Below are 25,327 nucleotides of genomic sequence, written 5' to 3'. Positions count from 1 at the left end.
ACTGCTCCTCCTCCTCCTCCTCCTCCTCCTCCTCAGCCAGATATCCTCTTCTCTGGCTCCTGCTACAGATGGGACTCCGTGCTCCCTCAAGATGGGGGAGCCTGCAACCTTGCGTCGCATGAACCCACGCTCTGAGTGCCCCAAAGACACTCGCTCTCTGTCTGATCTGGACATTCCTGCCACGTATTCCCTTAAAGATAACGCCTCCCCTCTCCCTCTGAGGGAGAAGAAGAAGCAGTGCAAGTCAAATGACAAGGCTTCCCAGCTTCCCGAGGGGCTTCAACCCTTACTCCTCGTCCCGAATCAGCCCCAGTTTTTATGGATGTCACCCCATCCTCGTTATTGACACCCACTGACCCAGTGACATGACCTTTCCTCGGCTTCTGTATGTCTACCCTTGACTCTGCCCACATGATAATCCATTGGAATTGCAATGGATATTACTGCCATCTTCCAGAAATTGAACAAACCTTTTCCTCTTTTTCTGTATTCTGTCTTGTTCTTCAAGAAAAGCACTTCTGTGATGACCACTCTCCAACGTTTTGTGGTTATTGGGTGTTCTGTCAGAACTGTGCCAGGTCTGGGATAACATCTGGCGTGGTGTGCACTTTGGTTCGCACTGATGCCATTAGTGATTGGATCCCCCTTCATACCAACCTGGAAGCAACAACAGTACGAGTGCAATCACCTTTTGCAGTGTCTACCTCCCTCCTTGTAGGCCACTTCTTTTTGTTGACCTGCCTGCCATAATACAGGAGTTCCCACCACTGTACCTCCTACTCTGGGATTTCATTGCACACCACCCGCTGTGGGGGAGTGCCACTTCGCCGGGTAGGGGTCTTCTAATTGAGCAACTTTCTGCAAACATTGATTTGTTCTCCTCAGTGACTGTTCCCTTAGTCACTTTAATGCTTCTCATGGCACCATTTCTGCTGTCGATCTCACAATCTCCTCCCCTGCTCTCATATCTTCCCTACGTTGGTCACACTATGATGGTCTTTGCAAGTGTAACCGCTTTCTGTTGACAGGTCCCTGTGTTGGGCATTCTGCAGAGCCAATTGGTCCTTGTATACATCTGCTGTGCACTTTGACACCTCTCTCTTGAATTGCACTGATGCAGTGATTTAAGATGTCTCTGCCTCTCTTCTTCACACAACTGGTACTACCATCCCCCTATCTGCTGGTCCCCCTCGTCGTTGATCAGTACTGTGGTGGACCAAGGGTGTAGCAGTCACTATTCAGAACCACTGACAGGCGCTGCAACGATTTAAATGACACCCCTCAGAGACCAACCTTGTCGCTTTTAAGTGTCTCCCTGCTCACTACCTTATTAAGCAGAGTAAAAAGGAATTCTGGGAATGCTATGTTTCCTCTCAGGTGATGCATGTATCTTTCTTGCAAGTTTGGTCCTAGTTCTGTAGCCTTCTGGGCCCCCAGCGACAGTCAACTGTCCAGCGCCTGATCCTACCGTGTTCTACTAACGCGTTTCTACTTGCAGGACACCTCACAACACACTTTGTGACAGCATCGGTGTCCTTTTCCTATGCTGATTCCTTTCTGTGGTAGAAATGCAGATTTGAACAAACAGCTCTCTGTTCCAACCCCCACCCAACTGAATCCTGTAATGAACCCTTCACTGAACGGGAATTCTTGCAGGCCCTTTCCTCTTCATATTACTCAGCTCCACCCTCGAATTCCACCCACAATCAGATGATCTAACACTTGGACATTACCCAAAGGCAACATCTCATCAGGATCTTCAAATGCATTTGGCTCACAGGTGTCTTCCCCTCACAGTGGCGAGGCACCAAAGTTACCCTGTCCTTAAGCCCAGGCAGAACCCAACGTCTCTCAACAGGTACCACCCAATTAGCCTGACAAACGTACTTTGTAAACTAATGATGTATATGTATGGATGGATATGTGTGTGTGTGTGTGTGTGTGTGTGTGTGTGTGTGTGTGTGTGTGTGTGCACGAGTATATACCTATCCTTTTTTCCCCCTAAGGTAAGTCTTTCCGCTCCCGGGATTGGAATGACTCCTTACCCTCTCCTTTAAAACACACATCCTTTCGTCTTTCCTTTTCCTTCTCTCTTTCCTGACAAAGCAACTGCCGGTTGCGAAAGCTTGTAATTTTGTGTGTTTGTGTGTTACTTTATTGTGCCTGTCTACCGGCGCTTTCCCGCTTGGTAAGTCTTCGAATCTTTGTTTTTAATGTACTTTGTAAACTGCTTGAGAAGATGGTTAGCTTCCAGTTATGTCGGGTGCTTTACTCTTGGGGCTATTTGCCCCCATATCAGAGTGTTGTCAGGGAGGATGCTCTTTAACAGACCTTTTACTCAGATGGGAAACAGCAATCCGACAGGCTTTTACTACCGCTGGCATCTTGTTGCAGTCTTCTTTTACCTATATAAGGCATACGACATGGCTTGGTGCTATTAGATTTTAGTTACCCTCCATGCCTGGGACTTTCGCAACCCCCTTACAGTTTTTATCTACGAGTGTTTATCCCACCAGCCCTTCCGGGTTTGCGTTGGCACCTTGCTGAGCACCCCTCATGCCCAGGAGAATGGTATCCCACACAGTTCTGTGTTAAGTGTCATGCTCTTCCTCATCATCATGAATGGGCTTGTGACCTCTGTTAGGCCTAGGTTCCTCCGGCATTGTATATCGACGATTTTTGCATCTGGTGCAGCTTCCACTCAGTAGCTTCTGCTGAATGCCAACTCCAAGGCACCATGTGGTGGGCTTCTGCACGGGCCCTCCCCCATGCTTCCAGTTTTCTCCCTCTAAAACACAGGTTATACATTTTTGCTGTTGACCTGCAGTACACCCCGATCCAGAAATTTATTCAGGCAACCAGCTCGTAGATGTTGTAGCACAGTCCCATTTCTTGGGCCTTATTTTTGATAAAAAGCTGGTGTGGCTGTCCCATATTCACCACTTGAAGACCACCTGCATGCCGAAGCATAATGCTGTCTGCCTCCTGGTCCACACATCGTGGGGTGCAGACAGTGCTGCTCTTCTTCACCGTTATCATGCTCTGCATTTGTCCAGACTAAATTATGCTTGTCAGGTTTATGTCTCAACAGCTCATTCCACTATGAAACTACTTGACCCTGTTCATCATTACGGTTGCAGCTGGCTATCAGTTCCTTTCGCACTCGTCTTGTCGACAGTCTCCTCGCAGAAGTGGAATTCCCATTCTACAAACACAATGGAGCCAGTTCCTGGTTTCTCATGCAATCACCATTTGATAATTCCTTGACCACCCATGTACCCCATCCTCTTTGCTACTGAGGGATGTTTCTCTTCCGCTGGTTGGAATGCGTTTCACTTCCCTTTGTCGGGATCTGCATCTCACCTCTTGGATGGTGTGTTGCCCACAGATTAGGACTGACCTATTCCAGGGTCCTAAGGTCTCTGTCACTTCTATGATATCCCAGCTCCTTTTACTGCCGACATCATGTAGTGTGTTTGCAACTGAGCTGCTAGCTATTAACAAGGCCCTCAATTTTGTTTCTCAGGTCTCCCTTCACAGTGTTTTAACATGTACTAACTTGCAGGCTATAGATCAACTTCACTCTCATCGCACTTTGGTCTCTGCTATCCATGACCTTCTCTCTGACCTTGGCCATACCACCTGCTCCATTGTCTTCCTCTGGGTCCAAGTCATGTGGGCATCTGAGGGAATGAACTGACTGACCGTTTGGCTAGAGAGGTAGATACTTACCTCCATTCCCTTTCACGGTCCCACATATAGATATGCAGATACACAGCAAATCTCTCTTTGCCCAAGAGTGGAATGACATCTGGTGCACTACTGCTCTCAGAATAAACTCCGCACAATCAAGACTACTGCAGTTTGACATACTTCCTTCCGCTCCACATGGAAAGAGGCCACTGTCTTATGCCGTCTACACATCGGTCATACTAGGCTCACCCATTGTATTCTCTTGCATGACAAGCCACCCTCACAATGTGGTTGTGGAGCCAGGCTCTTCATACTAAGTATAGCCTACGAGATTCCTTGTCTTTAATATTAGCAGGTGATTCACAGATGGTTGAACTGGTCCTCAGTTTCCTTCTGAAAGGGGTTTTCATTTTCAGTTATAAAGTTTTCTTTGCTCATGGAGCAGGGGCAGGATGGTTGTGGTTGAGCCTCTCTTCGTATTTTCTCGGTATGAGACCCACCACCACTCCCGTGTACATAGAGCACACTTTCCTCCCTCTGTTTTTCCAGTTTTTAGATTTGGCTTACTCTTTTATGCCTTCTATGTGTTAACTTCTTTGCTTTGTAGTTTGACCCCTCTGACTGGATCCACCCACTTTTAGCGGACCCTCTACTTTACACAAGTAACTATGAATTTTGGGACTGATGACTTCGCCATTTAGTCCCATAACTCCCCTCTATCAATCAATCAATCCCAAATTCCATCATCCCCTGTGTCACAGTGAAACTCTTGTCCTCCAGTAACTAGAGCAGCATACATAACGCTGTCTCAAAAAAACCCTCGAATCTGTTGATCTGCTCCTGCCTTGGACTATCACTATTCACCATTCTACAAGAGCTGCAAAAAACTCTCCACATCCCCTCACAGCTGATAAATCCTGCCTCATAGACCTACTACATTTACCACACCATCAGAAACTCCTTCCCACTGGCGTACAGAATTCAGAACCTAAACAGGACCGAAACACAGTCATGAAACTCCTCCAAAAGCCCTAGTCCCACAGAAGTAACTGTCCTTTCCAAAGGCCTTACCCTTTGCTCCACTCCCAGACTCAATCTTGCTGGGCTTCTTAAAAACCCTCTCTTCTTCTCCTCCCTGTCCCAACAGTGAAACACATTTTTGACACCAACCATACCAAAATCAATACTATGCCCATCTTGACTCATCTCACTCGTCTATCAAATTGTGATTCACCCCCACTGCCCACAAATCACCCCTGTTAACATCTCCAGAATTTCTTAACCTTGTGCATTGGTAAATTTCTCAACATGGGCACCAACTTTACATCTGCAGAAAGAACTGGAATCCAACACCTAAGAGCTGGTCCCAACCATGTGAGCCTACCCCTCCTGATAAAGGCTAACTGAGGTTATGAACTGCAGGCATTACCTGCTGTAGGACTCTGGCAGTTGTCAGATATGTCCACCTACAAACACTCCCAAGTGACCTCATTTCAGAAATCCAGCAGGATCTCCAGTCCCACCTCAGATCCTTAGGTCTATCCCAGACCCCCCCCCCCCTCTTTCACTCTCTGTCCCTCCCTCCCCCCTCTCCTTATCCCCCCCCCCCCCCCCAACCCTCACAGCAGTCCTACCTTCTACATGCTCCCACCCCACTGAGATGCCCCATTGTGGCTGCTTTACTGTGCCTCCACAGAGTGAAACTCTTTTCTCATGGACCAACTCTTCAGCCTGTTACTCAAAAAGTGTGCTGCTCATCACTGTTGATGCCACTACCCTCTACACTGACACCCCCCAATGCCCATAGTTTTGTCACTATTGAACACTTTCTTTTCCAGTGTCTGACTGACTTCAAACATGTAACCTCCTTTCTGGTAACTAGGACACTATCCTCATTGATGACATCTTCTTGATCTGGACCGACGCTGTGGGCACAGTACGTACATCCCACGAGAACTTCAACACCTTCTCCCAATATACTTCATATGGTCTCCACCAACCCAACAAGCTACCTTTCTCAATGTTGGCCTCCACCTCAAGGATGGCTACATCAGTACCTCCAACTTTATCAGATGTACCAGCCACTGTAAATACTGCCATTTTTCCACACACACACACACACACACACACACACACACACACACACACATCCAGCTGGAAGGAGCTCTCCTCTCATGACTCAGTACCACTCAGGATTAGAATAACTGAATCACAGACTCTGTCAGGCACTCAAGAACCTCTTGTTGTGTGGTGAAATGAGGAATATCCTTACTATCACTACACCACCCTTGCTCCATACCCCTTGCTTCAAGACTCATATTCCTACAATACACCTGTCCTTTAGATGCTTCCATTATCACCTACTCCAGTCCAGTCACAAGTGTCTCATATCTAATCAGAGACAGGGCTACCTATGAGAACACCCATGTGATCTACTGACTAAGATGTAACCACTGTGCCACCCTCTATGTGAGCATGATAGGCTGTCTGTCTGAATGAATGGCCACTGACAGACTGTGGCCAAAAAACAGCACGAACACCGGGTGTGGAACGTACTGCCCAACAGAGCCTGCAGACTGTTTCATAGCCTCCACCATTTGCACACTTCCTGCCAATATCAGCTTGTCTGATATGCACAGATGGGAACTCTCCGTGCAGTATTCAGGTAGCCCATAATTAAAGTTCCAGTTTTAAAAAAACATGTAGAAAGAGAACCACTGCTCAGAATGATGTCAAATTTAAATAGCATGGGGGGGGGGGGGGGTGAAAATGTTACTAATAGATGGTGTATCTTAACATAAATGCCATCAGCTACAAATGACATATTAATGGTTTGAGTTGCACAATGCACCATCCACACTGTCCAGTGTGCATGACTGTACAAGTTAGGCAGTCAACAGATGTGGCACTGTTGGTTAGGTAAACCCATCCACCACAGCAAGAATGTGCCACGTCAGATGGTAAAAATTGGATTTTAATTCCCTGAGGCCAAAAACTCCATAAAAAGTAAAATGACATTGGTTTCTAATTGTCATGGTACTGGTGCAAGACATTTTCAGTATGCTCTCTGCCGTTTTCTCCCACAATATGAAAAAGAGAAAAAACATGTTCCACAACAGATTGGAGTGTCTCAGGGTCATATTCAAAGTGTGTTGCACAATGCTTGCCTTCAGTTCAGCTAATTTCATAACTGAAGCAGCGAACACAACATATTTCAAATAACCCCACATCTAGAAGTTAGACGGATTAAGATCAGGTGATCTGGATGGCCAGACTGTTGTGAACTGAGGGCTGATAATTCTAGCATTTCTGAAATGTCTCTGCAGTATCTGCTTCACTGCCTGTGCAATGTGCAGAGGAGCATCATTTTGCATAAAAACGATCCTATCCATACTCTTCAAGGGCACACCCTTGTAGGGTTGGAATGACGTTGGTGCGCTGAAGACTCTTGTAGCATTTACCAGTGATGGTGTACATAACAGAACCCTCAGGACTCATCTCCTCTGGTGGGGAGGAAAAAAAAGAGGGAAGAAGAAGAAGAAGAAGAAGAAGAAGAAGAAGAAGAAGAGTGACCCTACGATAAAAACAATGTTGTCAACCTACACCACACTGCCATTTTGCAGAGTCAAGTGGTACTGGTTCATGGGATTGCATATTTTCTGTGTGCTGTGCATTTGTTGGTGTGCATGTTCAGATATTCAATTTTTGTTAATAATTTTTTTTCTTGCTCCATGATGTTTCCCCACTGTGTCAATAATATGCTGTTCAAATCTGACATCATGCTGAGTAGTGGCTCTTTCTAAAACGTTTTGAAACAGGAAATGTAATTATGGACACCCTATAACCTACCTTCCCGTAACCCTCGAGCCTCAGCCTTCAAAGCATCTGTGTGTTCCACATGCCTATCCTCTTTCCTGCTCCTACTCCAGTACTACACAACCTTCTGTTCTGACCATACAACTACTAGTTCATTTTCCTCTTTTCTATCATGCTCGCCACATTTCAGTATGCATCATTTTGTTTTTATGTTTGATGTCTGTTTAAGACAGTGTTATTACTTAGGGAACATACATCGATGATGGCTGTTAATCAGTTGAAATCGATTTGCAAAAGTAAATAAAGAAAATATGATCTTGTGACTGGTTGCTGCTTATTTGGTAATTTTATGGTTTACGGTCGCTGCACAACTTGGGAACTATATGGAGCCCCCCCCCCCCCCCCCCCCCATTCAGAAATTTCAGTATGCTCCCACAAGTGCCACTACACCTCTCCCCACAATTACCCTCCTATCCTATCCCTTCCCCAACCCTGCCTCATGCTGGCTGCTTATGCCCACCACCAACACCAGATTGCTGTTCTCGTCAGGTGCAGTTTCTGTCCGCATTCCAGCGACTGTGGCCATGTGTGTATGAGTTGTGCCTCTCTCAATGTGTGTGGGTTCTTTATTTTGGAAGAAGGCCTTCTGCTTAGAAGCTTAAGTGTATAGCGGTCTTTTCATTGTCCCTGTCTGTGATTCAGCATCATGGCGAGAAGCAATCTATCCTTTTCATAGTATTGTTCTTAGATGTTGAACATAGTTAAATATAAATCACTCTATTCATTTAAAAAAACTTAAGAAATCATATAAATGCTTCGCACATTGCCATGCATTCTGCTGAGAAGATGTAGTAAACTTGTAAAACTGACACACTGCATATAGTACCGATCAGTTGCTATTATGATCCACAGAGCGTGCAAATAATTAACAAACTAAGGAGATCTACACTTTTCTGTCCAGTGCAAGTCTCATTGTTGCTGTATGAAACCTACACCCAATTCAACTTGCTTACAGTAATTGTGCTCAAGTCTCCTTTTTAAAATTTTTGCCCTTCACACATACATCCATTATCGAATCAACCAATCCTTGATGACTCAGAAAGTGTCTTCTCAACCTCTCTCTTCTTTTAATCAAGTTGTACCACAGATTTCTATTCTCATTGATCCAATTCATTATCTCTTTATTAATTATCTAACCATCTAATCTTCAGCATTATTTGTTAACCATCTACTCTTCAGCATTATTTGTAGTAACACATTTCAAAAGCTTCTTTTCTCATACTGCCTGCCCTGTGTATTGTCCATACATTTCTGTACTCCAGACAAGTGCTTTCAGAAAGACTTTCTAATTCTTCAGTTTGCATTCTGTATCAGCAATAGCTTTTCTTTTTCTTGTTATTTACAGTCTGTATTTTATATCCTCTTTACTTCTGCCATCATCAGTTATTTCCTACCCATATAGCAAAACTTGTTAATTACTTTCAGTGTCTCATTTACCACTAATTCTGCCAGCATCCTTTTGGCATATTTTCCTAGTCCTTAACCAACTGTGACAGAATTACAGGATCACCAGCAAATGTCACAATTTTTATTTCTTTTCTGTGAACTTCAGTTCACTTTCCAAGTTTTCTTTGTGAATAAATGCAATGGAAGACACAGTTCTAAGAAAGATGTGGCGATTTATATTGCAATGACTGCTTCAGTTTTTGAATTTCAGTTCTTATCGAGATGCCAACATCCTAATTTATTGTTATTCACACATTCTATAATGCCAAAATGTGTGTGTGTTCACATTTCCTCCTCTGAAGAAGAAAAAAAGTTTTAAAGACTAAGTAGCAATTATTAATTTACACGTCTTTCCCCATTTCATCACTTGTAAATGTGAGGGCAAAATGTTCTATGTCTTTGAACTCTGATACTCTTCAATTTATTGTTTATATTATTGTCTATTATGGAGAATCATGAATTATAAAGTTTTATTCCAATTTACAGATAAATTGAAGCGGCATATATTGACACACACTGCTGCAAAACCGATCCGTTGTAAAAATTGTAGCAAAACCTTCTTGAGACCATCTCAGCTTAAAGAACATGAAAAACTACATTGTCATAAAGACCGAAAACAGAAGTGTGTTGATTGTGGAATTGTAAGTATTTAATCCTCCTCTTTTTTTACATGTCTCATTGTACTATTTTTTGAATAATTTATCCTTTAAGGTTTCTGAGAGAGAATGTTTTTGGACTGCGACATATTATTTAATGTTGTTTGAAAATCATGGTGGTAATGGAGGCCAACAGCAGAGAATAATTCTTGTCAAATTGTATCGTTTGGTAGCTTCAGTGCAGTTACATCAATGAATAATTTCGATCTTTTGGATTGAAAAGTACTTACCTCTATAGTTAAAGTAAAAAAGTAGGTTTGTGTTTTTCTGTTGACTCTATTGGGAAATGTGCATCATAAAAGTAAGTACTACCTGTTCTGACCACAGTAACACACAGTGATGGGCACAACAGTTTATTACTTCTAGAAACAACTGGTTACATGAAGGCAGTTCCACAAAGTGGCTACAATACTAGTTCAATAATACTGGTCATAAGGTCAACATATAACTGTGAGTGAGCGAGGCTGGCTGGGCCCAACTCAATAAGCTTCCGGCCAGCCAGTAGACTGCATGGAGGAGAGGCTGCACACACATTCATGTGCAGCAGCTCTTGGTGGTTCTAGCATCTGGCAACTTCTGTGGTGCACCTTACATCTATGCACCCCTATCAAGGAGGTCACTGTGCCTCCTCCCCTTGGGGTGAAGCATTGCTGATTCTCCAGGCAAGGTGTGGACAGCCACAATGTGAAGACAGCATGGAGGTCTAGACAGTGTCCACATCCACAGAGGTCTCAGAAGTGAGAATGTAGAGCAACTCCCAGTTACAGGAGACCTTAGAATAAAGGGAAAAGCGGCCAAGAAGAGGAGTTCCCCAACAACCCCCATTGGAGCATGAGATGATATTACCAGCATCGCACAATCTTAGCCAGGATCCCTGGTGAGAAGTATGGAAGGTAGAGTAGGCTCTGTTGCAGGTTGAGGCCCCACTGGAGACTTACAACTGGCGAGGGGCATGTCCACCAGCTGGATGGCCACTGGAGCTTCTGCCAGAGGATGTAAAGTCACAGATAGGCTCAGCAGGCAGAGGCACTGACACAAGCAGAAACATCGCCAGGTACGCCACACCTTCAACCAGGCACCGGTGAACGTGATGGTGGTGCCAGGACAGGGGAGTGGGTACCCAACCAGACTTGGAGCTTATTTTGAGGACACCAGACCTCCCACTTTCCAGTCCAGAAGACGTAGATGCAGCATCCATTCTCATTCACAATGGCTATTGGAAAACAGCTAGGGACCGAACAAATGACATAGCCACATTGCCATCCCTTGGCAGAAAACTCGATATGGCAGAACATGATGGTGGGCGAGATCCCAGACCAAGAAGGTTGTGCAGTGTCTTCGGCTTACACCTGTGGAGAAGCTTGGCAGGATTAAGGAAACCAATTGGAGTAATCCAGAAGGCACCTGCTCGGCGGGGAAGTTGTGGAGATATTTTTTCAGCTGAGTCTTAAAGGTGCACAAGTGCTCAGCTTCATTATTAGATCGAGGGGTGTGAATCTAAGCCGCACCTGAAAAATGAGATTCGAAATCAAGGAAAAATAATTTTCCCGAATTCAAGCCGCACCTGAAATTTGAGACTCGAACTTCAGGGGGAGAGAAAAGTTTTATGCCGCACCTCCAAATCGAAATAATGTTGGTCCATTGTAACATGAGACACAATTTAGGTTGAATGAATGATGATACAGCTACAGTAGTTTGGTTCAAGTCATAAGCTTAGCAGTTAAACTTTACCATGTAGCCATTGCTATGTGTCAGGTGCTCCGTCCGTATTTATACGGGTACCCATCCTTTTTCATGTGCTTCGTCTGGTTTGAATTGATTGCTTATTTTTCTTTGATCTGATAAGTACCGTTCTCTTTGTTACAGGTGTTTACATCACTCTAAGCTAAAAATGCATTACTGTACTGTGTCATGCAATGTTGTCGCATTCTGATAATGAGTGCCTATGGCCTGTCGCCGCTCGCGGCTTGGCTTGCTTGTGTGCGTGCTACCGCCGCTTACAATTTTTTTTTAAAAAAAAGAGAGGAATCATCTCATTAGTGAAATAATGGCAAGAGACTGCTATTTGTTAAATTAAAAGCGTTTTATTGATAGCTATTTGTTGTTACTTACACTGCTCCTTTCTTTGATAATGATCAACAAGAACCAAATAATAGACTGCGTATGATAGATGATGTTCTGAACGAGAGTTTAGCGAAAACTTTTCTCCGTTTGAAAATCTTTGCAGACGCCTCTTTCGTACATTACATTCTGCACAGAAATTAGAGTCATCTTAGATTTAAAAATCTAGTCAATTGATGTGCTTCATTTCTGACTGTATCACCATTAGGCATAAGAATAATAAGAATATAAACATGACGTGGTATGTTTATTCTTCCACATTTGCTGTTGTCTCACTCTACTTTTGTAGTTTATTAGGCAGACAGGATTTAAATGAGACAGCAGCAAACATGAAAGAATACATGGCAAAATGTTCATATTCGTATTATTCTTATGGTGAAGAGAATACTGCATGTGATTCACAATTCATAAAATTTCCTGTCAGCAACCATCTCTTCTCACAGCTAGAAAAAAATTCAGAACTTAAGAGTTGGTCGTATTGACAAACATCCCAAACAGTCTTACCAGTCGGAGTTTCATAGTGCATTGAAATGTTGCTACATTCAAAGATGAACAATACAGAATTTGTATTTACTCCGTTGGATAATGTATGAAAATGCAGTGGTCACAACTCAGGGTGGAGAAAAAGGCTCGTCTTCCATCCCCCACCCCCACCCCCCTTTTTTTTAACCGACGCAGAGGTTTTGGCACCAGTATTTATCTTTGTGCCTGCAAAGCATGCCTGTGTAGCGCTACATATATTGGACAGCAGAAGTTAGTTGTGGTGGCACCTACCAACATTTTTCAGAACTTCCGCTTACTTTGCACTCGATTCTAAGCCACAGGCGGTTTTTTGGATTACAAAAACCAGGAAAAACGTGTGGCTTAGATTCGAGTAAATACGGTAGTGCCTTCAGTAGTGGCAAAGAAGTGTCAATGACAATCAGCCGAAACACATGTAGAAAGAGATCCACAAAATCCGCATGGATCATTCCCAGGGCTGGGCTGCTGGAGGCCACAGGGAGAACGAAACCTTGGGAGCCACCTGTTGATTAGCACACTGAGGACATGCAGCCACCAAATGCTCCAGCTCCCTGCAATGCTAGATGAGTACATATGTCTGCAAGCCAAAGCTGTGGTATGGGATGCACACCAGTGACACTCATGTAGTACCGATAAAACCTCCCACCACAAACTCATGGGAATAACCACACAGCTGAGTCATCCACAGAGAGGTGGGGGATCTTGTCTAAGACTGGGGGACCATGGCACGGACAAAATGGTTACTGAGCAGTTCAGAACTGCTGCCTGGAAGACAAGAAGACCAAACATGCTGGATAAGGCTGAAAACCAATTGAGAATAGGTTTGAATGCTGTTGACTTGGCAACTAGTGATTGCAAACCCATGTAGTGCTTGCTAGGAGGAGATATCCAAGAGTTCCTCGTGATCAAATGCAGGGTCTGGGCCAGTGGGCAGCTGGGATTAGGCATCCTTGTTGGCATGGCTCCTAGTGGGGCGAAAATAAATGCAGTAGACTATTGGGAGTGGAACATTGAACAACACAGCAACTTATGGGCTGCCTTATCAGCGACCTGGGTGGACAGACTAAATAACAAAATTGATGACTTGTGGTTTGGAATTAGTTGGAATTTACTGCCATACAAGAAAACTTGAAGTTGGTGACCACACACACAATGGCTGGAGCCAACTTCTGGACTTGAGAGTAGTGGACCTGTACTGTACTGAGAGTTTTTGATGCAAATACCAGTGACTGCTCAGAGTCATCTGCATTCCAATGAATGAGGACTGCCCTCAAGCTGCACTGTGAGCTGCCGTAGCTACAACCAGTGGTTTGCTGGCATCAAAAGTAGCCAGCATGGTGCCAATCTGAGGCATTCGTTTGGCATGTTGCAGGCCTGGTCACTCACCAGAGGCCAAAAAGGAAGCACCCTTGCAGAGAAGGTGGTGGAGAAGGTGTGCAATGGACTGAGGAATGAACCACTCATATAGTAAATTTTACCCAGGAAAGCCTGCAGTTCATGCTGTGACAAGGGACACAGAAGGTCGGTAATGGTTCTGACCAGACTCTCTGTGGGTTGGGCATGCTGCTGTGAGATGATGTGTCCCAGATACTCGAGATGGTTGGAAAAATTTGGGCTTCTACAGGTTGAAACACAGAGCCAAGGCTCAAGTTTTTGAAAAAGGATCATGAGATTGTGCAGATATATCTGAAAATAACAGTGTCATCCAGGTAGCAGAAACATTGTGGAATAGTGGTAGTATTGAGAAACTGCAGAGCATTTGCCAGCCCAAACATCAACTGTTGACTCCTCATCCATGAGTAACTGATATGCTTGGGAAAGATCAAATTTGGAAAAGAATTGACCCTGCTAAGTGTGTGAACAGTGCGTCCAGACGTGGCAGTGGGTATGTATCGAGAGGCTGCGAATTCATGGTGACCTTAAAATTTCCACAGAGTCACAGCTACCAGAGGATCTCTTCATGATGACAAGGAGTGTGGGCCATCCACTAGAGAAAATGGCAAGGAGAACCCCAAGAGAGGTGAGCTGCTCCAGCTCCACATTGAGTTGGGGGGTGTAAAGCTATAGAAATCTGCCTAGCATGAAAAAATCTAGGATAAGCTGATTGCTTCGAGGTTGTGTTGGCTCTAAAGGGTGTGGCACACCCTAGGCCTTTCACAAAGATACTCTGAAATTATGAGCACAGAGATTCCAATGATTGACAGGGGACTTCAGCCAATACCAACTGTATGGAATCTGTGACTGAGAATTCAAAGGTCTGAAAAGAATTATAACTGAAATGATTTGTTGAGCTAACATTGTGGATGACAATAAAGCTAACAGCTGGAGTCACTGATTCATAGGTAACTTTCACTGTGAATTGACCAAGCAAGGGGCTTTGCTGTTTCCCATATCCCCGGAGACAGCTGTTTACCGGCGACAGTGGCAGTGAGCCAAGGTGTGAATATGTTTCGGTATTAAGCAGAGAAACTGTTACCTCGGTATCTACCCCTAGGCATAGTTATAACGAGAAAACCAAAACCTCAATAAAAGGCTTGTTGGAATCCTCTCGGGGAACTGGCTCTGATAAAGACACTTCCTGGATATCCATATTCATGGTCCCTGATACTGCATTGTGTGAAGTTGAGTGGCAGGCTGCTGCAATCTGGCCTTTTCTTCCACACTTCCAACAGACAGACTAATATTTGTGACACTGATCTGTCATATTGTCCATAACAAGATGCAACAAGGGCAACAGGTAGCAGCAGCTGGAACACTGTTCACATTCTGTGTGGAAGCCGCCAGAGTAGCTGGCTTGCATCACTGTGATGTCACCCTCCCCAGACGTGTTCAGGCCACCCTGCTGTACCACCACGACATGGCACTGGGCTTCCAGCTACTGGCCAGTGGCATTTGAGCCTCATACAACTGAGCCATCGACATTCGAGGGAGGGATTCTCTAATTGGAGGATCTGTTGTCAGACTTATTTGTTGTCAGACTTCCTTATCCGGATCAGAGCGGATGTGGACATCATGAGCCATGACATCCACATGTGACTCTTTTGACTTGGCACGAAAAGACTGATGGGGCTGCTTATTGAATTGGTAGAATTCGATCGTAGCAGCCACGATGTGCATGCAGTGCCAGTAATGGGAAGATGATAACAAATATAAATTGTCAAACGACAACAGTGAAGGTTCCTGCAATGAGGCGAAGAGCTGCAATAACTGATACAAGATGGAAGAAACTCATGACAAAAACAATACATGAGATATCTCCACATCCACAACAGGGAAAGTGTGGAAATGTTGCTGTAGACTGTGTTCATATGGTTCCAAATCTTATGCTGCCTCATTAAATGGCAGTAACAGAGAGGGAAAGTGAGCTGGAGACAAATGTTGAGAGAGTGATGCTGGCACAGACTGTTGCATGACTGTAAAAAGTTCCATCTGTTGTTGCACCAATGCTTGAAGGAGAGTCTCCATGTCACGACAATGTGCGAAAAGCAACTGCATGTCAAAAAACAGTGAAAATGCCATCCTACTCATCATCTTTGTGTTATGACCACAAGAACACGCAAACAGTGAAGGGAACAACACTTTATTACTTTCAAAAAAATACTTGTTACAAGAAGCCACTTGCCAAAGAGTGGCTATAGCAGTAGTCCGATAACACTACTCAGAATGTCAACATGTAACTGAGAGCAAAGCTGGCTGGGGCTGACACTGTAAGCCATCGGCCGGCCAGTATTGCGCAGGGCGGAGAGGCTGAGCACGCATCCGTAAGTGGCGGCCTCTGATGGCTCAAGCATCTGCTGACTTTGGCGGCTCACCTTAGAACTGCATGCCCAGATCACAGGGTGGAATTGATGTGGGTCAATACCCAGTTCCTCTTTCTCTTTCAGTCTAACAAATTTCTGAATGAAATGTTCCTTTTTTATGCAGTCAACTCTAAAATTACTCAGTTTCCACTAATATTGTTACAGGTTGTCAGGAGCAAGATACTGCAGCCTTCACAAGCATGCAGCAGTGGGTACCATGAAGATTCAGCAAAAAGTCCTGCAATTAATACAACTGACAACAGTAGTCAAAATAATGAAGATGAAATTAAAAAACAGAAAGTGTCCCTGTCACAACCAAAAGGAGCAAGGAAAAATTCCAAAACGAGGGCTTCATTTGAAGTGCCAAACATTCATCATCAGTGTAATAGCATTTCAAGGAATGTCAATAATATGTGTAGAGACAGTGTGTCCACAATTGAAATTATTGTAGTTCCTGTCTCTGTAAGTGGAGCTGACACTGTTGGAAACACGTCTGAGGAGAAACATGTGTGTATAATATATCCATCAGAAGAAACAAACTCTGTTCCTTCAGAGTCAAACAATGTAGATAACTTAAGAAATTCTGAGTGTGAAAATATATGTCCTACAAGAAGAAAAGACTGTGTGGAAAACATTCCAGCACTAAAGATTGCTAAGAGTTCCCAGGACTCGGCAGATAAGTAGGCTGTTACTTGTTTCCAGGTGTGCATTTTGGTCATAAGTGAAGTAACTACACATCAGACATCCGGAATCTGTTGGTAAAACTCAAATGTTTCTTCACTGTCACAAGACATTATGAACAAGACTTTTTTTATCTGTTACTGGTAGTTAAAGTGACGACTACATCTTATTCTGCACACTGACAGATAAGAAAGAAAAATTCCTTGCATGTTTATAGAAATTATTCTCAGACTACTTTTTTCACTAGAGTAGAGGCATCTCTCAGTGTGTTGGTGCAGCCATATGAACTACAAATGAAATTATTGACTGTGTTAGAATTGCCAGCTTAAGAGAGACTGTGGGAAGTCGAGTTTTTTGTAATGAATATCTCAGTTTTGTGTGGTGTTCACAATTGTATGGTGTACTTATAATTATTGCCTTTCAGAAGGTGTTTAATTGTGACACAGCTCTAAAAGCTTCATTTTGATCCTGTGATAATTTGTACAAGCTTTTATATACACATATGCATATATTAACATACTTTATGTATATTTTGTTACTGAATAATAACAATAAAATTTAATGTAACATTTTGTAATGTAATATCAACACAGATAAACATATGTGACGCATTCCAAAAGACTGTTATATTACAAACCTAATTTATTTGTAAATGAAAATTAAAAAGTTTAATTGTCCAACTATTGAACATCCGTGAAATGCTTTCTGCAACACTCTTCTTGTTTCTTTGGTTGCACTTTTTCTTTCCTTTCATTTCTTGTCTTTTAAGATTATTGATATTATTTTATAATGGCACTCCAACAACTTACACATGTGTATACAAATACAGTTTAGCTTCAATTTTACATTTTTCATGATTCTGAACCATAAATTCATAGTCCCCATGTAAAACCTATATGATCAATGCTAAAAATTCCCCGATTTTACATTTCTTCCTAGTAAGGTTTACCTTAATTCCAAGTTCTTACTGAACGTCTCACCTAACTTCATCCTGTTTCCTTCCTATTGACATTTGATGTGCCAGAGTGAGTTTTAAGTGACACAAAAGACAGATGGTTCACACCAAGTGTGATAGGAATATTTTAGGCCATTGCGGAGAGGGAGGATGTGTGAGAGGAAATGCTGACGTTTATTCACAAGCAGTGTTCCAACACAATGTGCAATATTTAGCTTCACAATTACGATACAACTACAGCTAGGTTGTAGCGGTAGTGGAAAAACAAGACAGTTGGCATGAAGTGCTCTGGACTAAGCCGATATGTGACAAAGGGGCCCAGCAACCACCTTTTCTTGTGCCACTTATAACTCACCCTCATCTTTTTGCATGTATTTCCGATGTACTGTATTCAGCAACAATATCAATCGTCAACCTTTTAAATTCAAACACCAAGTCTAGAACAATATGCTCGGTCGTAATTGAGGAAATGTTGCCCATTTCTGGCTAGTGAACTCTTATTGGCTGGTGACTTGTTAGGTAACCCAATAGCCAGCCCAGCCACCATACCACACTGACACACATAAAGTGAGCTCACCTAATGGATGTTTGGAGAGAGGGAGTATCCCCTCAGTGACAGGAGTGCATGCAGGGGTGAAAGCAATTTGTGAAGTGCTGAAAATATACTTTTCGTGCAGATGACATGTTATGAAAGAGGTGTCACATGGAAATAGAAGAAGGGTTTTGCAGTAGCACATTTTAAAGACTTTCCTGATCAAATCGGACATGATGCGGTTGCAACAACTACATACACTACTCATGTATGTACTTTGCACTGCACACACCACATGCTGTAGATCATAAAGAATGGCACCAGTGATAGAGGGCAAATTTACATTTTATACAGTGTACAGAAATGCACTGAGCCAGCTTCTAAGAAGCTCATAGTGTGAAGTGGGGTAGTAAACTCATTTTTTTTCACATCTGTTTCTCTCATCAAGCCTAAAATAACACTTTAACTGTGGTAAGCATATGAAGTGCGGCTCGTAAGAAAAGCATTAAACAGTAACAGTAATGGTGATAAAGTGTGTCATTAAGCAGATGTCTGCATTTATGCTTATGGTTTAACCACTTAGCTGCTGTGGTGCTTTTGGTTTAATTCAACATATTAATCAATTTTTCATCTTTTTCTGGGTGAGCAAAAAAGGATGATATGCCAAAACATATAATTTGTGGTCATAGCACATTGGAAGACAGTTCGAATACCTACTACCCAGATACCAATTACGCATTTGTGATTTTCTAAGAACTGATGAAACTCATTACCACAAAATAATGTATAAACATTGTATTGTACATTTAATTTCATTCACAGACACGTTTTATACAACCTATTGGAGAGGACTGCAATTTTTAATTGTATACACCAATTACAAGTGTTTTCGCTCATAGTTTGGAGGATTTTAACATTTCCTTAAATTATGCATTTTCCTCAGTTTTGCGTTTTTTAAGTCTGGGCCACATGAAAACATAAACTAGGGGTTCGCTATATTTCAGTATATGGTGATCTTCTGAAGAAAGCTGAATTGCAGAGCAAATATATGTATGTAAATAAAAGCAAGGTAAAAACACTCAGAGGTAGAGAGAATTAGTGTAAGCTAAGTTTGAAAGCCGTTGTGATACTTCAGATTAAATGCAAATTCATGAGTTACACTTAGCGGATGTTCAACAAGTGTGATATGAGTAGAAATGAACTTAAATTGTCAAAAATAGGAATTGCGCGGGAAAAATAATTTACAGCTGCTTGCTTCAGTCATTCAGATACAGCAAATTGGCAAGTTACATAGTATGCTGTAATAAGCGACCACAAGACTGCCCAGAGTCTTACAGCCCTAACAGTAATCAATGAATCTGGAAGTGGAAATAATACCATGTTTACCCAATCGTAAATGAGGTTTTTTCGCAAACTTTTCATTCAAAAAACACAGGGTGGTCTAACGCCTGCAAATTAAACAGTGTCTTCACGTTGTGTAATAAATTATTATAGGTATTATTATCGGGGTCATCTTACATTTAAAGTTGAAGGTTTGACAATTGAGGTCACATGAAGATCTTTATTTTATAGAATTTGGAAAGGTTATGTAGTATTACAAAATTTCTGACACTGGAATTTGTACTTCTGCCACTGGTGCTGTCACAGGCAATGTCTGATTTGACTATGATTTATTTTAATGGATTATTATTAAATATATTTAATTGTTTCATCCACAGGTTTTTGAAACACACACACAAATCATGTGAGACAAGCATGTGCCACAGCGAACTATTGTTTGTCTTCCACATAACATAGTGCTAATACTGGCTGCTCTTGTGTCTGTGGTGTCGCTGAGGATGAAGGAGCTTAGCACTTACTCTAACCTCCTTGCATTGCATAGATACTGTTCTTTTTTACAATAAATTATTTTTTGATTGGGGAAAGATGTCAAAAAAGTATCAATACTTGTTAAACAGTGGTAAATCCAGGATGGAATGTAACAATATTATGGAAAGGAAAGTTGGTGCTCACCATATTATGGAGATGCTAGGTCACAGATAGGCACAAAAAAAAGAAGACTGTCACAAATAAATAAAGACTTTTGCCCATTAAGGCCTTTGTCAACAATAGACATAGACACTCACAACACTCGCTTGCCCACCCACCCACACACACACACACACACACACACACACACACACACACACACACAAAGGCAAATGCAACTCACACACACGACCGCAGTCTCAGGCAACTGAAACCACAGTGTATGTCTCAGCTGCTGCCAGTGAGAGAGCAGTGGGGCAATGATGTGTTTAAAACCAAGAGTTGAAGGAAAATATTGTCATGTTGTCACATCAGTACAGATGCAAAATTCAGTATGTAAATGGAAAAACAGCTGCATTTTCATGTCCCACCATAACCTCACCCTTGGACATCAAAAGAAACACCGAAATACTTTTGAGAATCAAGATCATAAATTTCATTGCTGCTCGTATGCAAGAATAAACTGCCTCTTTTGTCACCTCTCCTTGGTTAGGTGAATGGACATCTCAGATAATGATACCAGTGATGGTGGTGGTGGTGGCGGTGGCGATGATGATGATGATTAAAACAGAAGTACCACAGACGATTGGTTTGGATAGTAAGCAAAGAAAGAAGTGAAGATAAAACTAATGCAAACAATTCTTTCTGTAAAATATATCAAATAAGTCCTAAACAAATGGAGTTCTAAAATCACCAAGTACATTGATCTCAGAAGGAACAAATTTACTAACAGTATTTTATTTGCAGATGACCAAGCTTTCCTAGCAGACAGTGAAAGTTCTTTACGAGATAATGTGTATAAATTTAATAACATTTTACAAACTTATGGAATGGTTATACTGTATCAGTAAATAAAACAAAAGTAATAGCAGTGGATGGGAAACACATAAGTAGAGTGGAAAAAAAGAAAAAAAAAAAACAGTGAAGATGATGATGAACAATAAAATAATGGAACAGATAAATTCAATTAAATATCATAGGGCAGAGATATCAATATACAAAACTAATTCAGATGTTTCCAGACTAAGATTTTCACTCTGCAGCACTCCTGAAAGAAAGGAAGGTAGGAAATGAGGTACTTGCAGAAGTACAGCTGTGAGGACGGGGTGTGAGTCGTGCTTGGGTAGTTCAATTGGTACTGCTCTTGCCTGCAAAAGGCAAAGGTCCCGAGTTCGAGTCTCGGTCCGTCACACAGTTTTAATCTGCCAGGAAGTTTCATATCAGTGCGCACTCTGCTGCAGAGTGAAAATCTCATTCTGGAAACATCCCCTAGGCTGTGGCTAAGCCATGTCTCCTCAATATCCTTTCTTTCAGGAGTGCTAGTTCTGCAAGGTTCACAGGAGAACTTCTGTTAAGTTTGGCAGGTAGGAGACGAGGTACTGGCAGAAGTAAAGCTGTGAGGACGGGGCGTGAGTCGTGCTTGGGTAGCTCATTTGGTAGAGCACTTGTCTGTGAAAGGCATAGGTCCCGGCACAAAGTTTTAATTTGCCAGGAAGTTTCTTAATTCAGATGTTGTTCAAAATATACATAAATATAATACTATAAATGGCTGCATACTTTTGTATGTTAGTATAACTATGAGGAAAATAGATAACACCAAGACTACACATTGTGATGGCTAAGCCTGCTCTTCTCTATGATAATGAAAATAGGATCCTAAGGAAAAGGAGATGAATGAAGAATTGAAACAGCTGAGATGAAGTTTCTGAATCACTTCTTGGACTAATGCTGAGAGACAGAGTGTGAAGTGAAGATATAAGACAAGTAAACATAAAAACAACAATGACAGAAAAGATTAGACACTACCATAAAAGGAGTATGACTAGATCAGGAGGATGCCACGTGAGTGCCTGCCATGGCAAGCATTACACATGAGCCAAATGGGATATAGGACAGTTAGTGAAGAGATTGAGACAACAATTTTGTTAAATTACTTTGGTTTTGGAGAAAGCCAACTCCCGCTCCTTGAAATGGAGGAAGAAGGAAAACAATCTGTTCCTGCATTCGTATTATCTGGTTAATTAGTTTTCCTGGCATCTTCTGCAAATTCTGATGGCTGAAATGTGGCACATTTATGCAAGATATACACCGTGTAAAACTTGTAATACAAAAGGCCTTAAACTGAAAAAAAAAAGAGTCATAGTGATACTGCAGCCTAAAAAGATGCTATGTAAGTTCATACTTTTTTCTTTTTACATGACAGAAAAATTGCTTACCAAGACATTGCTTCTCAGATGAACAAACGCACACACTTTTTGCAGGCGTGATGCCACCCAGAATTATTGGTCTGTAATTTTCCCTTAGAATGCATGAAGTATGTAATTGTTTTTACAGTAGCTTTGTCACCACTTGTCTTTGGGTTATGCTATTCTCAAAATACTCCATTTAATTTCCTCTTTGGATGATGGGAGTATCAGATTCAGTGGTGGTTTCTTTTTCCAAACTCATTTCATGCTTCTTGTTCTAAATACAGGTGCTGTAAATTTATTTTTGTGTGATCATCATGTACACACGTGCTGTGCAAACCACTGTGAAGTGCATGGGAAAGGGTACATTCTACTATATCAGTTAGTAGAGCTTATTCCTGTTCCAGTCACATATGGAGTACAGGAAGAATAACTGTTTAAATGCTGGTGTGTGTGTTGTAATTACAGTGCAACTTTGTCCCATTTTCTTCCTATTGACATTTGATGTGACTGAATGAGGTATAAGTGGCACAAGAGACAGCTGGTTGGTACTGTGGGTGGTGGTGGAGTTAGGGGAATATTTTTGGCCATTGCACAGATGGGAAACATGGGAGAGGAAATGCTGACATAATCCACAGTTGGCATTGCCAACAGAAGTTACAACATTTAACTTCACAGCACACTTATGATACAACTACTGCTCGGTTGCAGCTTCAATGGAAAAACAGGACAGTTGCTGTAAAGTGTTCTGGACCAAGCCAATATGTGATGAAGAGGCCCAGCCACCACCTTGCCTTGTGCCAATTATAACTCAGTCTCGTTGGCATGTATTTTTGATGTACGGTATTCAGCAACAAGACAGATCATCAACCCTTTAAATACAAACACTGAATCTCAAAGAATATGCTCTGTCAGAATCAAGGAAACATTGGCCATCTCTGGCAAGTAAGCTCTTATTCGATGGGACTAGTTATGCCACCCAACAGCTAGCGCAGCCACTGCACCACACAAAAACACGTAAAAAGAGCTTGCCTGCTGAATGTGTGGAGAGAGGGAGTGGCCCTTTAGTGGCAAGAGTGCAAGTAAGGGTGAAAGCATTTTGTGAAGATCTGAAAAATATACTTTTCATGCAGGTGATGTGTTTCAGGAGAGATGTCACCTGGAAATGGAACAAGAGTTTTGTGATAGCACATTTTAAAGACTTTTGTGCTCAAATCTCATACAATACAGTTGCAACAACTACATACACTACTCACATATTTACTTTTCACCACACACTGTAGCTCATAAGGATGGTCAGCAGTGATGGGTGGCATGAAGCGAAGCTGTGGTGCCTGAGCTTTCCTTTAAATTTTAATTTTACACCGTGTACAGAAATTCACTTAGCTGACTTCTAATAAGCTTGTAATGTCATTTGGGAAGCAAACTTAGTTTTTCATGTCTCTCTCTCTCATCGAGTGAAGGCAAATATATACCTCACATATTAGGTTCTGGCGCCTTTCACTGTGTTTCAAAGCTTTCATTTTAATTCATCATTTTCATCCATTTTTCTGTGTGAGCACAAAGGAAAGATCTCTCAAAAATACGTGTTTTTACACAATTTGTGGTATACCATGTCAAAAAATGGCTCGAGTACCGTTTACTCAGACACCAATTTCAAGTTTTTGACTAGTTTTTATTTGCTGGTACACATTTGTCATTTTTAAGAACTGATGACACTCATTACCACAAATTATTGTATTGTACATTTAATTTCCTTCACGTATACGGATTTGGTATAATGTATTGGAGAGGATTATGATTTTGAATCATGTATGCAAATTCCAATGTCTTTGTTCGTATTTTGGGAGTTTTAACGTTTTCCTCAATCCTGCATTTTCCTCAATTTTGCAGTTTTTAGGTGTGGACCACACAAAAACCTAAAATAGGGTGTTCACTGTAATCTAATCTTGTCCTCATGATCCCTATGGGAGGGATACGTGGGGGGTGTAGTATGTTACTAGAGTGATTAATTAAAGCTGGTTCTTGGAACTTGGTAAGTTGGATTTTCAGGACAGTTTGCATCTATCTTCATGTGCCTACCAATTCAGTTTCATCATCATAATCTCTATTACAATCTCCCATGGGTTCCATAAACCTCTAACCATTCATGCTGCACCACTTTGTATATGTTCAATATCCCCTGTCAGTCCCATTTGGTACGGGTTCTACACACTTGAGCAATATTCTAGGATGGGTCGCACAAGTTATTTGGAAGCAGTCTCCTTTGTAGACTGATAGTACCTAATATCCTACCAATAAATCTATTACTGAGTGTATAAACTTATTACTGAATGGTGATAGATTCCAGCTCTGACTCACTGATATTAGAGTCATAGGATACTAAGTATTATCATTTTGTAAAGTGCACAGTTATTTAAAGCAAATTGACAGTATTTGCACCACTTTGAAATCTTATCAAGATCCAATTGAAAATATGAGTAGTTCCTTTCAGACAGTACTTCATTATGGATTACTGCATCTGCAAGAAGTCAGAGATTACTATCAATCATTGGCATAGTGTGAGAGGAGACTTTGAGACTCAGTCTCCCCTGTATTCATGCTTAAGAAAGATGCAATATCAATTCATAACAAAAATATAAACAACTTTCTAATAAGAGCTTTAAATGTGTGGAAACATCAGTTTTGTAGCCTGTGCTGCAACCTGAGTATTGGTGTATTTGCCTGCTTGAGACTCAACTGCTCTTAGTCTCTGCCTCCCTTCCCTTAACTGGCTTGTGCGCCTAAGCTTTAGTGGCATTCTTGGCTCCCTTCCTCTTCCCCTCTTCTAT

The 25,327-nt window shown here is 41.9% G+C and overlaps 1 protein-coding gene across 1 annotated transcript in view; it reads left to right on the top strand.

Moving 5' to 3' along the window:
- LOC126272406 (zinc finger protein 761-like) overlaps positions 1-17,475 on the top strand; it is a 348,537-nt gene extending 331,062 nt beyond the window's left edge. The window contains exons 15-16 of the mRNA XM_049975234.1: positions 9,502-9,656; positions 16,280-17,475. Of these exons, the coding sequence (XP_049831191.1) occupies positions 9,502-9,656; positions 16,280-16,798 (674 nt within the window). The 3' untranslated portion in view covers positions 16,799-17,475. The remainder of the gene's footprint in view (positions 1-9,501; positions 9,657-16,279) is intronic.
- Positions 17,476-25,327: the final 7,852 nt, after the last annotated feature.

Source organism: Schistocerca gregaria, chromosome 5 (genome assembly GCF_023897955.1).
Source record: "Schistocerca gregaria isolate iqSchGreg1 chromosome 5, iqSchGreg1.2, whole genome shotgun sequence".
In the NCBI taxonomy this organism is placed as follows: domain Eukaryota; kingdom Metazoa; phylum Arthropoda; class Insecta; order Orthoptera; family Acrididae; genus Schistocerca; species Schistocerca gregaria.
The sequence above is the reverse complement of the archived record's forward strand: the minus strand, read 5'-3'. Positions and strand labels throughout refer to the sequence as shown.